This window comes from Tyto alba, unplaced genomic scaffold (genome assembly GCF_018691265.1).
Source record: "Tyto alba isolate M040663 unplaced genomic scaffold, T.alba_DEE_v4.0 Super-Scaffold_21, whole genome shotgun sequence".
Taxonomy (NCBI): domain Eukaryota; kingdom Metazoa; phylum Chordata; class Aves; order Strigiformes; family Tytonidae; genus Tyto; species Tyto alba.
Window position 1 is genome coordinate 17825513 of NW_024881295.1, and position 12389 is coordinate 17837901.

Here is a 12389-nt window from a genome sequence, read left to right on the forward strand (position 1 = left end):
TTTCTGATACCTTACTTTTTGATCTTCCTTTGTTATGCTTCTCTTCAGCTTAATTAATATTTTCTTATACAGATGTACAGCCCTCTGTGTGATGAAACCTTGTAATAAGCAGTTGTAGACAGTGGTTGGGTTTTTTTTTTGTTTTTTTTTACTGTCTGAATGAACAAGATGTACAGAGAAAACAAGTTTGAAGGGAGTTGTGTAGGCCTAGTGTCAGAGTTTGCATTAGAAAACTATATGGACACTCTACTCTGTTCATTAATCAGGCCGTCCTAACAGTAATGTATTTGTGAGTTTACAATTTCTAGTGTGCTCAGATAAATGGATTTCTTCTCTGTATCTTCCTCCATGTCCTGGGAACTTTTTCATTATTCTTGAGAGCAAAAACATGGGAAGCAGACTCTTTGAGAATTGCTGATGGAGAGGTGAGCAGGGCTGGCAGGATGGGGAAACATGAGTGATGCACAGCCTTCTCCTGGCTGAACTGCAGAGCAGTGGCCTTAGCCCAGCTGCTTCCAGAAGCATGCATACTGCTCTGGTGCACGTGTTGAGCACAACTGAAATATTTCAGTGACTGTTTAGGTTTTATATGTGGAAAGATCCTACAATAAGGAGTCTTCTTTCAAGATAGTTACTAAAGAAAAATCCAGTCACCAGAAGCAACAAGCAGCTCCTGGGAGTCTCAGAATGGAAGAACTCTCATTAACCTACTTGGAGCAAGGGCGTGTGTGTACATGCATGCCCTGTAATTTCATAGCTGCTGTTCTTGGAAGGGAGTGGTGGTTGTGTTTCTTGGAGCAGAAGTGTAAGATGAAATACTGCATTTTGCTAATAGGGTTGAATGACCTGAAATATATCCATCTGGAATATGAGAACGGGAGGAGGGGACAGGGTGATTTCTGACAAGTCTTATCGCCACCCTGAACTGACTCTGCTCCAAAGTGTGGTCTTTGTTTTCAGCACAGTACTGAGCAGAGATTTGTTAAGTGCTAAAAATAAAATTATGGTTCCCAAGAGCATTCAGATAAGCAAGAGTCTCACACTTCCCTTTAACTGCCTTGGATTTATTAAAAATCCAATATGTCAACCTTACTACTTGTGCCTTTCTCCTCAGCTCACCAATTCTGTTGCAAAAGCTTTCCTAAAATAATTAGGGAAACAGAGAGTAGAAGTCCCCGGATAAAAGCTGTGATAAAATGCAAGTGTGTTTACTGTAATGGCCTATTTGCTCTTTCCTTTAGGCACAATGGCTACAGCAGCCCAGAAGCACTTTTTGGAAGGGCAGACGTACTCCGTCCCCCTGATCCAACCGGACTTACGCAGGGAGGAGGCTGTTCAGCAGGTGGCAGATGCACTTCAGTATCTGCAAAAGGTGTCGGGCGATATCTTCAACAGGTACGGTGCTGTCTGTGGGGGCTGGGGGCTTCTCATTCAGCAATAGGAAAGTGGAGTGCCGTGGTAAGGTTGCAGCAGTGAAAAGGCATTGCACTGGCAAGCAATGGAAGTTCACAAAAGGGATAAAGAAGGACCAGATGCACTTCAATAAAAGTTTATTGGATTCAGATCTGTCAAAGCTAAGTATAATGAAATGACTGCAGTTAGCCAGGGGTTGTTTGTTCTAAATTTTTTATTCAGTGGCAGACTCCCACAAATTGCATTACTGCTTCTGCTGCAGTTATCCTTTATTCCTTCTTGCTCATGTTTTAAATGGGAGACTTTCTTATTTAGAGTATCTTGAAGATACATCTTTTTGAGTCATTGTCCTTGGAGCAGTGGAGTAGAAAATGCCTCTTTGTTCTGATCTCTGGGACTTACAAACTTCTCTCTGGGCTTCTGGTGTTTTGTGCTTCTCTTTCTGTATGTTGGGAGGGCTGAGCACCTGAGAGTTTCTGTTCTCACCAGTCTTGTAATCCATCTAAACTGATCCCTTCAGGGATTTGGCCCAGACTTGCCACCTCTTGCATATAGTCATCTTTAGGATTGGATCAATAACACTACCTATATAGCAGACCAGAGAGATTCCTGTGTTTGCCTACAAATGAGGGTAGATGGCGTGCTGCCTTTTTTCATCCAATGCCATCTTTGATATCTCAGTGCCCTGAGATGGTGTGTCGTGTCATTGGTATGGAAATAGCTCAGCGTTTGTCTTCTCATAGCCTGATTAGCAAAAGCACTTGTTTTTGTTTCAGTGGGGATCATAACTACCTAGTTTGATTTATTATGGTGTGAGCAGGACCATAGCATTCTTTCATCTTTTGAGTTTTTTGATTCTTTAGGGGCAGATTGAAGTTCTTTGATTTTTGAGAGTGATACTTTGAAAGGCAGCCTCTGGGGAAAGGGTAGTCACTAAGTCTGAGCTCAGGTCATTGAGCAAAATACAGGCTTTTCCTTGGAATAGTCTTTGTTTGGGCAAGGTCTGTGTGTAGGCTGGATTTGATTGAACACAAGGTCTTGTTCTTTTGTGCACTGCTCAGTATGGGAACCCTTCATGATACAAGGCTGGGAGAAGTCTTTCTAGAGCTGCCAGAAACAGGTGGAAGCCAGCTCTAAACTTGGGTCTGGTTGGCAGTGCTATCCCTCTCTGGAGGGGCAAATAAAGCTATTGATAAAACAGGAGTGGTTCTTTCTCTGCCTTTTTTTTCCCCCACTTCTCCCTTTTTTTTTTTTTTTTTTTTTTCTATTTTCCCCCCTCCTACTCACTGCTTTGTAGCACAGTACCCTGTAATTTCCACAGGGAGACAAGCCTGCTGTTTTGTATGCAAGTCACTCCTGAGTCCTGAACAGTGACTGTGATGCTGTTCCCTCTCTCTTTGGTTCACTCATGACTTTTAATTACCAATTTTTTCCAACAACAGAGGAGGCTTCATTGGCCTATTTGTTTGCTTTGCCTTTCCTCTGAGGTCTCAGCTCTCTGATATAATTAATAACGATTTAGTAATTATGCAGGCGTCTGATTAAAAGTTCCATGACCTTGGTTGTTCCATGCCAATCAAGGGGCAAAGCTTTCAAGGTGAGGGCTTTGCCACTTAGTGAAGAGTGACCTTTTATGTTCCCTTTCCTGAGATAAGGCAGCTCTGTCTTCCATTTCCAGGAAGGAGCTGCCTTATCTGCGAAGCTGGCTGCTCTGATCTGCAAAACAGCAGCTTGCAGTGTTGATGGAGAAGAAACTTGTTCAGTGTGTCAGACTCAGCTGAGTGTGTCAAACTCATTACTTCGGTGCTACAAAGATGCAGATGTTCTGGGGTTGTTTTATGGGAACAGTTGGATTGGTACACTGCTTTCGAGAGTGGCAAGCTGATTTGTAATTTGTTGAAGGTGGAGTGAAAGGGTCTCTCTTACTCTCCATGGAAAGAGGAATCTTTCCACAACTAAATCTTCTTTTTTTCCATGTTAGCTAATCAAAGCTTCTGTTTTGAGTTATTACTGGCGTGACAATTGAGTGTGAATTCTTAAAATAAACATGTCTATCCATTATGAAAGGAGGGTGAGCTTTATCTGTCTTTATTTGGAAACTGGCTGAAGGCAACTGTGGTACTGTTTTGGTTGTAGAATAAATATTCTCTGGGCCAGTTAGTGGCTGTGCAGAAGCAGCAGTGGTGAAAAGTGCCTGGGAATGCAGTCTTCTCAGGGAGACTTAAGAAAGACACATTTGCATTTGGAGAATTGGGAGGAAGAAGATAAGCTGCTTTGCTCCCTTTCCCCCTGGTTTGGGGAATCTGTGAAATAACCCCTGAGTCTGTCTCTCTTTGGAAAGAACACAATCTGTCTTTCCCAATGCTCTCAAACTAGCTGACTTGCTATTAAGTTTAACTGTGGTAGAGTGTGTGGTGAATGAGGCTCTTTGCAGAGCTCATTAGCTTGTAGAGAATCAAGGGATGTGCAGATGCAAAAAAAACAGGTAAACTGTGGCTGAGACCTGGGCGGACGCATTGGGAACAGCCTTGGAGAGTAGGTCTAGCAACACATAGCAGCTAAACCTCCTGTGCACCTTGTTAACTGCACCTGGACTGCAATCCGGAATCACTAAGAAAGAGCAAGGGGCAGCTCAGCATCCCCCTCTGTCACATTCCTAACCCCTGGCAGCAGGGATCCATCCAGCCCCTTGCACATGGAGAACAGCAATGTTCCACATCCTGCAGAGTGAGAGCACTGAGCTCTTGGCTGTGGGGCAGTACAGGGTGATGTCTTAGGTCAGTACTGTCAACAGTCCCATCCTCTTAGGAAGTCCTGTCTTCTTGGTACAGGCATCAGTACTGTGAGGCCATCAAGAGGCTGCATGTACTTTCCAGGGTTATGTTTTGGAGTAATGGAAGTTTTAACCTTGTGTATGTTAACTGAATTCATATAATTAATCTGCTGTGGAAGCTGCAGAAAAGATCAGATTCATTGCCTGTAGCTACTGAGATTTTAATACATATCATTACTGCTTAAAACATAAATATTCTAACATAGCCAATCTAACATAATATCTATATGAGTTTAACCCCCAGACTACTAAGGAGGGCTTTTGATATAGGTCACAGGAGGAGAATGACCAGTTTAAGCACTCAGTTAACCAGTAGTCTTTCATCTATTTGTTTTATCATTACCAGCGTTTTCTGGGTGAGAGCTTGTGTTGGAATATTGTGCTGTGGCATTTTTTACAGGAATGTTGTTGTGGTAAGTACTTCAGATATGTGATAGGTCTCACTTTCCTGAGATGCCACCCTCGTTAGCTAGGCTTGCTCTGTAGGACTTCTCAGTTTCTGAGGAGAGTTTTTGTTGCCAGCAGATGTTAATAACCTCTACTATGACAGTTCATTATTCACTTTTGTATAACAGACTTGTGGAAAATTGCCTGTGCAGATTATCTCAGGGAGTGTTACAGCAGTAGAAATAAAACAAATACTTGGGGTTGGAATGTCGTTAACAAAGTCCTGGTCTCCTCTGCCTGTGATCCAACCACAAGTTGTCCAATATACAAAATTTTCCATCCTTGTGCTTCTTTTTTTCCATTTATGGAAGAACATCATTTTAAATATACTTACTCAGTGTCTTTTGGTTGTCTGGAATAGTAGTTTGCTAAACAGGCATATCCTTCTTGTTCCTCCCTAGTTGAATTTGAATTAATTTCATATTAAATATTTGAAAAGGGCTTTAATATTAAACACAGGTTTAATTGCAAGCCACGCTTCTGAAAGTGGTAGTTGGAAAATAAAAGCACTGTGGAAATGCTGTTAAGCGTGGGGAGGAAGTCTGGTATGTGTGTGACTAAGGAGGGTAAGGAGTGGCTGGGTGGGCAGAAGGGCCTTAAGGGACGTTTGGGACAGGAGCAGGGTTGAGATGAGTAGTCCTGAAACTGAAAATACAGACAAAACCTTAATCATGAGGTGTGTTTGGGTGTTCCCCCCTCCTTGTTTTAAACTTATTACTGTGATTAGTCATGATGATCAATAATGGAAATGGGTGACTGAATATATCCATAAGAATGCACTTGATTTAGGAGGTCTGTGAAATGTGTTATTAAATGTTCGTGGAAACTTGCAAAGAAGGGCCTTGCTGCAAGCCATACTGTCTGGTTGTGCACTGTGGCTCTGGAGTGCAGCTTGGAGGACACTGCACTGTAGTTGTTCCTCTGCTGGCTGTGAGTGTTTGATCTTACTAGGAGGAGAGCTGTCAAGAGGGCTCTGTTGTGATGGGTCATCGTTCAGGTGAGTTTACACCAAGAGGCTGGCTGTGGCACAGGGAATCAATTTTTCTCCGGTTAATTTGAGAGTAATACGGCTCTTGTTAAGCAACATGCCACCTCGTGGTACTTTGAAGTTGTCCCAGAGGTCATCTGAGGGAGAATGGTAGGTCTAGTTTAGTTTCGGATACCTTTCTTGAGGGGCTGTAGGAGCAGTGATTTGCTGCCGGGAAGATTGAGCAGAAACAATGAGGTAAAGGTGTGACTGGATGGTCCTGCAGGAGCATGGGGAAGACAGGGAAGAATTTTGCCTGCCGGTATTGTTTATTCTTGTAGAGGCATGTCCAAGTAATGTGGATTTTTTAAAATTACTATTATTATTTTTAAGTGTAGCGCACACTTTGTAAGAAACTGTTCATTTGTTTTAGCTCTCGTGGTCCTCTGGAAGCTAAATTTGAGTGCTTGTAAAGATGTAGCTTGAGAGAGGTTCCTGAACTATTGGGAAGACTTTAGGAGGCTACATATGAGGGTCAGAGCAGCGTGCTTGGAAAGTTGGTGGCAGCTGGCAATAGCAAGCATCCTACATTCCCAAAAAGAGGCAAAAGGATAGTGGTTGTTCTGCAGGAGTCCAAATTACATCTCCTTTTGGATGCTGCCAAAATCCCTAAGCTTAAAATTTTGTGGGATCTGAGGCCCAAGCTTAATTCAGATGCCTGGACAGCCCATAGAGTAGGGCAGCTGGTGGGAAGAGGCACAGATAGAGCTGTCACAGCTTGACGTTAAATTAGAATAGTAGGAAAGAGGAGACTGAATGGTATTAAGTAATTAGAAGATTATTCCTTCAAAATGAAACAAACATGGTGGAGAATTAGCAAGACAGGATTCTTGCTTATCTCAAAGTGCTGAAAATCTGTGTCTTTTGGACTTCCAGAGATTAAATGTGTCTTGAAGGAGAGGAACAGAATGCTGGATTTGATTCTGCAAGTGAGATGCTCTTTATGGCATTGTCACTGAAATGTAGCAATGGTTATTTAAGCCTTTGCTCTAAGTCTACTAACAGCCCTTCCACATCATTTTCTTTCACTCGCAGTCTGTTTATCTTTGAATCCCATTCCCCCCAAAGATGGATGATCAATTGATTCTGTTTTAAGTGTTTGAAATGCAGGCCTGAACTTGCTAAGAGAGCTGTAGCCTTGTGTACATTAACAAGGCCTCCAGTATTGTTTAAAGTGAGCAGTTCAAAGAAATGATCCAAGTGCTTCACCTTCAATATCCTCCTCTAAGCAGATTTAAACTTTTAGTACCTAATAGCAGGTCTGCAAATAGTGGTACATTTTAATGAATAACTGAAAGACTCTGACAGCATTAATGCAAAATGTTTCTCAAAGCATGAGATGAGTTTGTGTTAGCTACAGAAAACATTTTGTGAGGAGGAAGAGCTCTTAGTGCTTGATTCTATGTCTGAAAAGAAAATGATGGAATATTGTGTGCAGGATGCTGAAATGGCTGTCCGGGAGCACAAACGAAATACAAGCCTTACCCATATCTTCACTCACTAAAAATAAAAAGAGTGGTTTAGGTGCAAGCATACGAAACCACTGATATATCAGTTTGCTCTGAGTAGTAAAAAAGTGAAGGAAAATGCAGAAGTTGCAGGAGAGGTGTTCTCCCGCTTCTGGAATTGGTCTCAAAGCTGCTTAGCAAAAGGAGGCAGGCAACAACTTCAGAATTAATGGAGCTCTTGGAAAGATTCTCTCTAGTCTTACAGGGTCTTTCATGGTATTGGAATATCCATTGGAAATGTGAGACAGTTTGATCAAAACAGATGGAATGCGCAATCGGAAAGGCAAACAGTAGACAGAAACTTAGGTAACTTTGGAACATACGGTTTGTTGTTTTATTTTAGTTTGCAGCTTTTTTTAACCCTGACAGGGTAGTCTCTTGTTTGTGCTGTGCGCCGTGGTGGAGAAAATTCGATATTGAGTAGCAGCTTTCAAGTTCTTGTGAGCTAATTCTCTCCTTGGTTCTTAAAGACAGGATAAGACAGACTCCCTGAGAAAGCATGTAAGAGATTCAAAAGTAGGAAGAGGTGTAAGATGCACCTACCTACATAAATGCAATTTCATAGCTGGAAGAACACCCAGTAGAATATGCATTGCAGCTTCACCAGCTTGAGGCCTGAATCTTTTCCTTCCTCTCTGGACAACTTTCATTTTGCTTTTGCAACTCTGGGGAGATCAGATCCATTCCCAGAAGGAGGATTTGCTGCTCCTCAAAGGGTGAAGGAGTGATACTGAAAGAGAACAGAGGGAAACAAGATTGATATTTCAGTAACGGAGGGCTTTTGCTTTGAAGGTATTTGTTTTATTTTCTTTGTTTGGTCATGAGGAAGGGAAAATCCCACCTTCGTTTCTAGAGGATTGATTATGACAACGCCGATCATTTGTGTCAGGAGTGTTGCAGTCTACCACTATATGAGTTGGATTTCCTGAGAAGAGCTGTCCTAGAAGAGTCTGTGATAAAACTTACCATGCTTAATAAAAATAAGATAGGAACTATTTGCTGTGCAGTCTCTGTTTATGCAGCAGAATTTTGCATCTTGAAGAAAATCATTAATAAAAAAAAAATTTGGTTCAATCACATGCAGTTCATAATGGTTTTCTGACTTAATTTTATTTGCTTTTTGTTCATATTTTTGTGTCAGTAGGCTAAAATCAATTTACTAGCATCTATAGACTCCCTGTGGCTCAGCAAAACTTTTCTAAAATGTTTAAAGAGCTATGATTTTAACACATGTAGTAACTACCATTGTTTGTTATTCAGAGACCCTGTTCCAAAACAGATAAAGTCAATTTCAAAACCATCGAAGGAAATAAATCCTGTAGCAGCAAGAGGCAAAAGAAACCCATGTTAGAGCCCTTTGTGGAGGTGAGAAGTAACTATCTTGATAAACATTGCCTTCTTTTTTATGAGCTGTCTTTGTAACAAGAGGTGCAGGGGTGTAATTACCCCAGGGTTTACTGCTTTGAGAAGTTGAAGCCCAAGAAGACCTCTCTGCTATTGACAAAATGTAACTTTTTGCTTACTGAACAGTTTCTGGATTGAAAAGGTAGTGTGTGCATAGCCTGGAGCCCAAGCACTGGGCAATTGCAGTGAAATAACCTGCTTTGAAGCTGAGTGCAGCAGGATCTGAACCAGCTGATGCTTGTGGAGGCTTACAGACTTCAGAAATGCTGCCTGATGCATTAATGCAGTGAGGTTTTAAATGGCTGAAAGTTGTACTATCCTAGAGCATGAGAGTAATGTGTCCAGAGATAATAATGGTGGTGATGTATCCATAATGATGTAAAGGCACGTGGGAAGAAAATTTCATGCTGAACCCCAAAGCAGACTTTTCTGCGTAGCAAGAGCATTGAGAGCCCTTTGAGAAAGAAGTAAAAAAAAATTGTCAGGAAGTGGTGGTGATCTCTCTTCCTTACCACATGCCAAAAAGACTTGTTCCAGTGAGCAATGCAAGTCTTTACAGTGGGACCAAGCATCTACCTTTGCATGTTTATTTTCAGTTAATTTTGAAGCCAGTGCTACGTGGGCATGTTGACACCTTTTCTAGGCTTATCTCTTGAATGTTGTTTCAGAGTTTCTACCCAACTCAGACAGATGCTAAAATGTGAATCACTTGTATGTTGTGTTCAGAAATGTTTGGGGTGCCTTAAAAGTAGCATTGTGTTGGAGGCAGGCAGCAGTTCAGTGTGAATATGGTGGGAAGATGGAATAGGGAAATAAGTTTGAGGGTAGGGTGTGGACGAATTGGGCTACAGTGCAGTTAAGTGTGTCTCTCCACAGTTGTGGTGCCTGGAGAAGGTTCTCCAGGAGAACTCTGAAACTCTGCTTGTTGTACAGCTGAGTAAACTTCCTTTCCTTGAAGTACTCTGCATGGCTGTGGATTGGAAGGATCCAGATCCACTTGATGAGAGCTGCAGTGACTGAGATTTTTGTCCTGCAGCAAGTCATATCTATAAACTACTAGGGCAGGAGGTGGCTATTAATTAACAAAGTTTTGGAAAGGATCTTATGAACCTCCCCATCCAGAGAGGCCTTCCCTTCCCCCCCAGCCCCCTACCACAAGTGGCTGTAGCTATTACTCTCTGGAAATATCCAAGGAGAAGATCATCATAACAAGACAGTGTATGCCTCACAGCAAAAGAAATACTCCCTTTTTTTCTAGTTTCATAGCCCGCAGGTTTGGCAATATCGTGAGATTCTCCCATTCCCGCTTTTCTTGACACAATTGCCATATTGTTATTTTCTTATACAAACTGATAGCTCTACCTTTTTGACCAGCTTCAGACACTGGACTCTGACACGTGTTGGAGTCATTTTCTGTTTCTGTGCATGAGTTTTGTCTATTCAGTCAGCCCTGGAGGAAGAGATGCAAACAAGTCACTTTGTTTTACAGGCATGACTTCCATTAGGGATCTAGTGTGGAAAAAAATGTCTGGAAAATAACACTGAGTGGCTTGAAATGTGTATTACAGGCTCCCTCCTATACAAGTGGGAGTGTGCACACTGAGGGGAGAGTTGCGGGAGGAAACACCAGTGCCAAAGGTCTGTTCTTCACACTTGACTGGCGGATTACATTCTCCTTCCATGGTCTTTCTTTCTGACTAGCTGTGGTGCTGTCACTGGGCTGTTCCAAATGGAATAGGTTAGAGTTTGGATGTGAATGCAACTGACAGTTAAGACAGAGCAGCGCTTTTGGAGGCAGCAGATCCATTTGCAGATGCTAATGAAGGAGTTCTTGTTTTTCCTTCCATTTAAATCCTCCAGACAATCATTTTATTGAGGGAATCCACCAAGCTGTGCTACTAGGGAGAGGAGGGGATAAAAATTTTTTTTGGAGCCAGGATGAAGGATTTGGATGGTAAAGTGTGTTGAAAAACCCCAGTTGGGTAATTTAGTATCTTCTGAGTTGGATTCCATTCTTAATTTATCCAAGAATACGATCCTTAGTCTGGATTAATATATGTTCTAAAATGCAAATACCTGGTTTTATTTTACTTCTAGGACTTTCATTTTAGATCTACCATCAAAGCTGAATAAGAAGACATGCTTGATGGGCTTAAGAGGTGTAACAGGACATTCCTTTTAGAAAAGGAGACACAGCTGCTGCACTTCTGCTCTGTGGTAGTGCAGCAGGAATAGCCTTTCTGATTAATTATGAAATATATGTGTAACATGCCAGTCATTCCAGAAGCTCAACACCAAGAAACTAGAAAGTTTGTGGTCACCACAGTTCAGTTCTCTCTGTCACTTTGGCCTAATGACTGGGTTTCTTTGTTTTTGCTTCAACAGCAGTACTTTTGTAAGTGGCATCCTGGATTTTGTTGATTCCAGAACATACTCAGACTTCATGTGACCTTTTTCAGGGGGGGAGGGTGAGAAGCTCCCAACTCTTGTTGGGTTAATGAGCACCAGGCAGGGTTTTCTTTGTTCTTTCTAACACATGGGTGACTTAGGGGGGAGGGAAAAACTCCAAAGAACCCCAAAGCCAAAATAATGCCCTTCATTATGCTTCATGCTTACTTTTAGCTGGGATGAGGGGTTTAGCTGCTGCTGAAGGCATTGGCTTGTGAGAACATTTACTGTGTGAGTATGTCACAGGGTGAGTGGTTAGGCTATTAAAAGTTATGAATTTACAGTCCTGGAAGTTTTGGGGTGGGGAAGGAGGTTTGGAAACTGCTGTACACATTTGTTCTGGTATTATTGTGAAGCTAGTATTTCCATTCTTAATGACTATTTGCGACTCACTCTGTGGGGAAGATGAGTTTTAAAAGGACAGTGAGGAAAATTAAATCATGTGTCTAGAACAGCTCTAAAGGTGATGTCTGATCACTGATGTGCCACAGACTATTTAATTGAAATGACAGAGTGGCTGTCAGTCCAAGCAGAGAGGCATCTGCTCTTTGCTGTTAGAAAAATCTCTGCCTAGGGCCCAAAATTTTTTGGGGAAAAAGTAACTACAAATCCCTCAAGAAAGTAAGAAACTGCTGTAATCACTCAGTAAAAGGTGTTAGATGGATAATGTGTTATACAGAGTTACTGTCATTTGTTGAAGAAGCACTTGTGTTCAAATTAGCTTGTTGATGGGCATATCACAGAAGGTGCTTTTTGAGATTTGAGTATGACTGCAATTGATTGTAGGAGAATGAGGAAGTAGCACGAAACAACCCCTGTTTCTGAAGAGCAAATATTGTGAAATAATAAGCTCCATTTGCAAAAAACACAGGAAGAAATCTTTTCTTTAAGAGAAGGAGACCTGTCTTGAAAGAGCAGGATCTGTTATGAGAAGTTCAGATTAGAAGAATGGGTGAGAAAGGGAAAAGGTGTAATTAGCAGTGAGGTTTTGTAACTAGCAAAGGGATGATATACTTTCTCAGAAACAGTTATGTGGTTGAACTTGTTTTCACCGTAGCAAAATTTTGGGACAATCTTGGGAATCAGCACTAGTCCTCGTGGGATGCTGAGGATGATCATTGACTGCGAACAGAAGCAGCAAGTGGCAATGCTCGCAGGGGCAGAAGTATCTAACTGAAGGTAGAGTGGAAGGGAATAGAAGAAATTTGATTCAGTTGTAAGCTGTTGAAACTACAGTGATCACTGCAGCAAATACGATGAGCAAAACCACAGTATTGAGAGCAAAACAAAATGACCTGGATGTTCAAGT

At 41.7% G+C, this 12389-nt stretch overlaps 1 protein-coding gene across 10 annotated transcripts in view; it reads left to right on the forward strand.

Moving 5' to 3' along the window:
- Nucleotides 1-12389, forward strand: part of WASHC1 (WASH complex subunit 1) — a 44691-nt gene that overhangs the window by 10935 nt on the left and 21367 nt on the right. For 9 of the 10 annotated variants that reach the window (XM_042795358.1, XM_042795361.1, XM_042795353.1 and 6 more), the window contains one exon: nucleotides 1242-1395. In XM_042795358.1, the coding sequence (XP_042651292.1) occupies nucleotides 1247-1395 (149 nt within the window). In that variant the 5' untranslated portion in view covers nucleotides 1242-1246. Of the gene's footprint in view, nucleotides 1-1216; nucleotides 1396-12389 lie in introns of those variants that run through there. The other variant, XM_042795351.1, reaches the window with a different exon arrangement.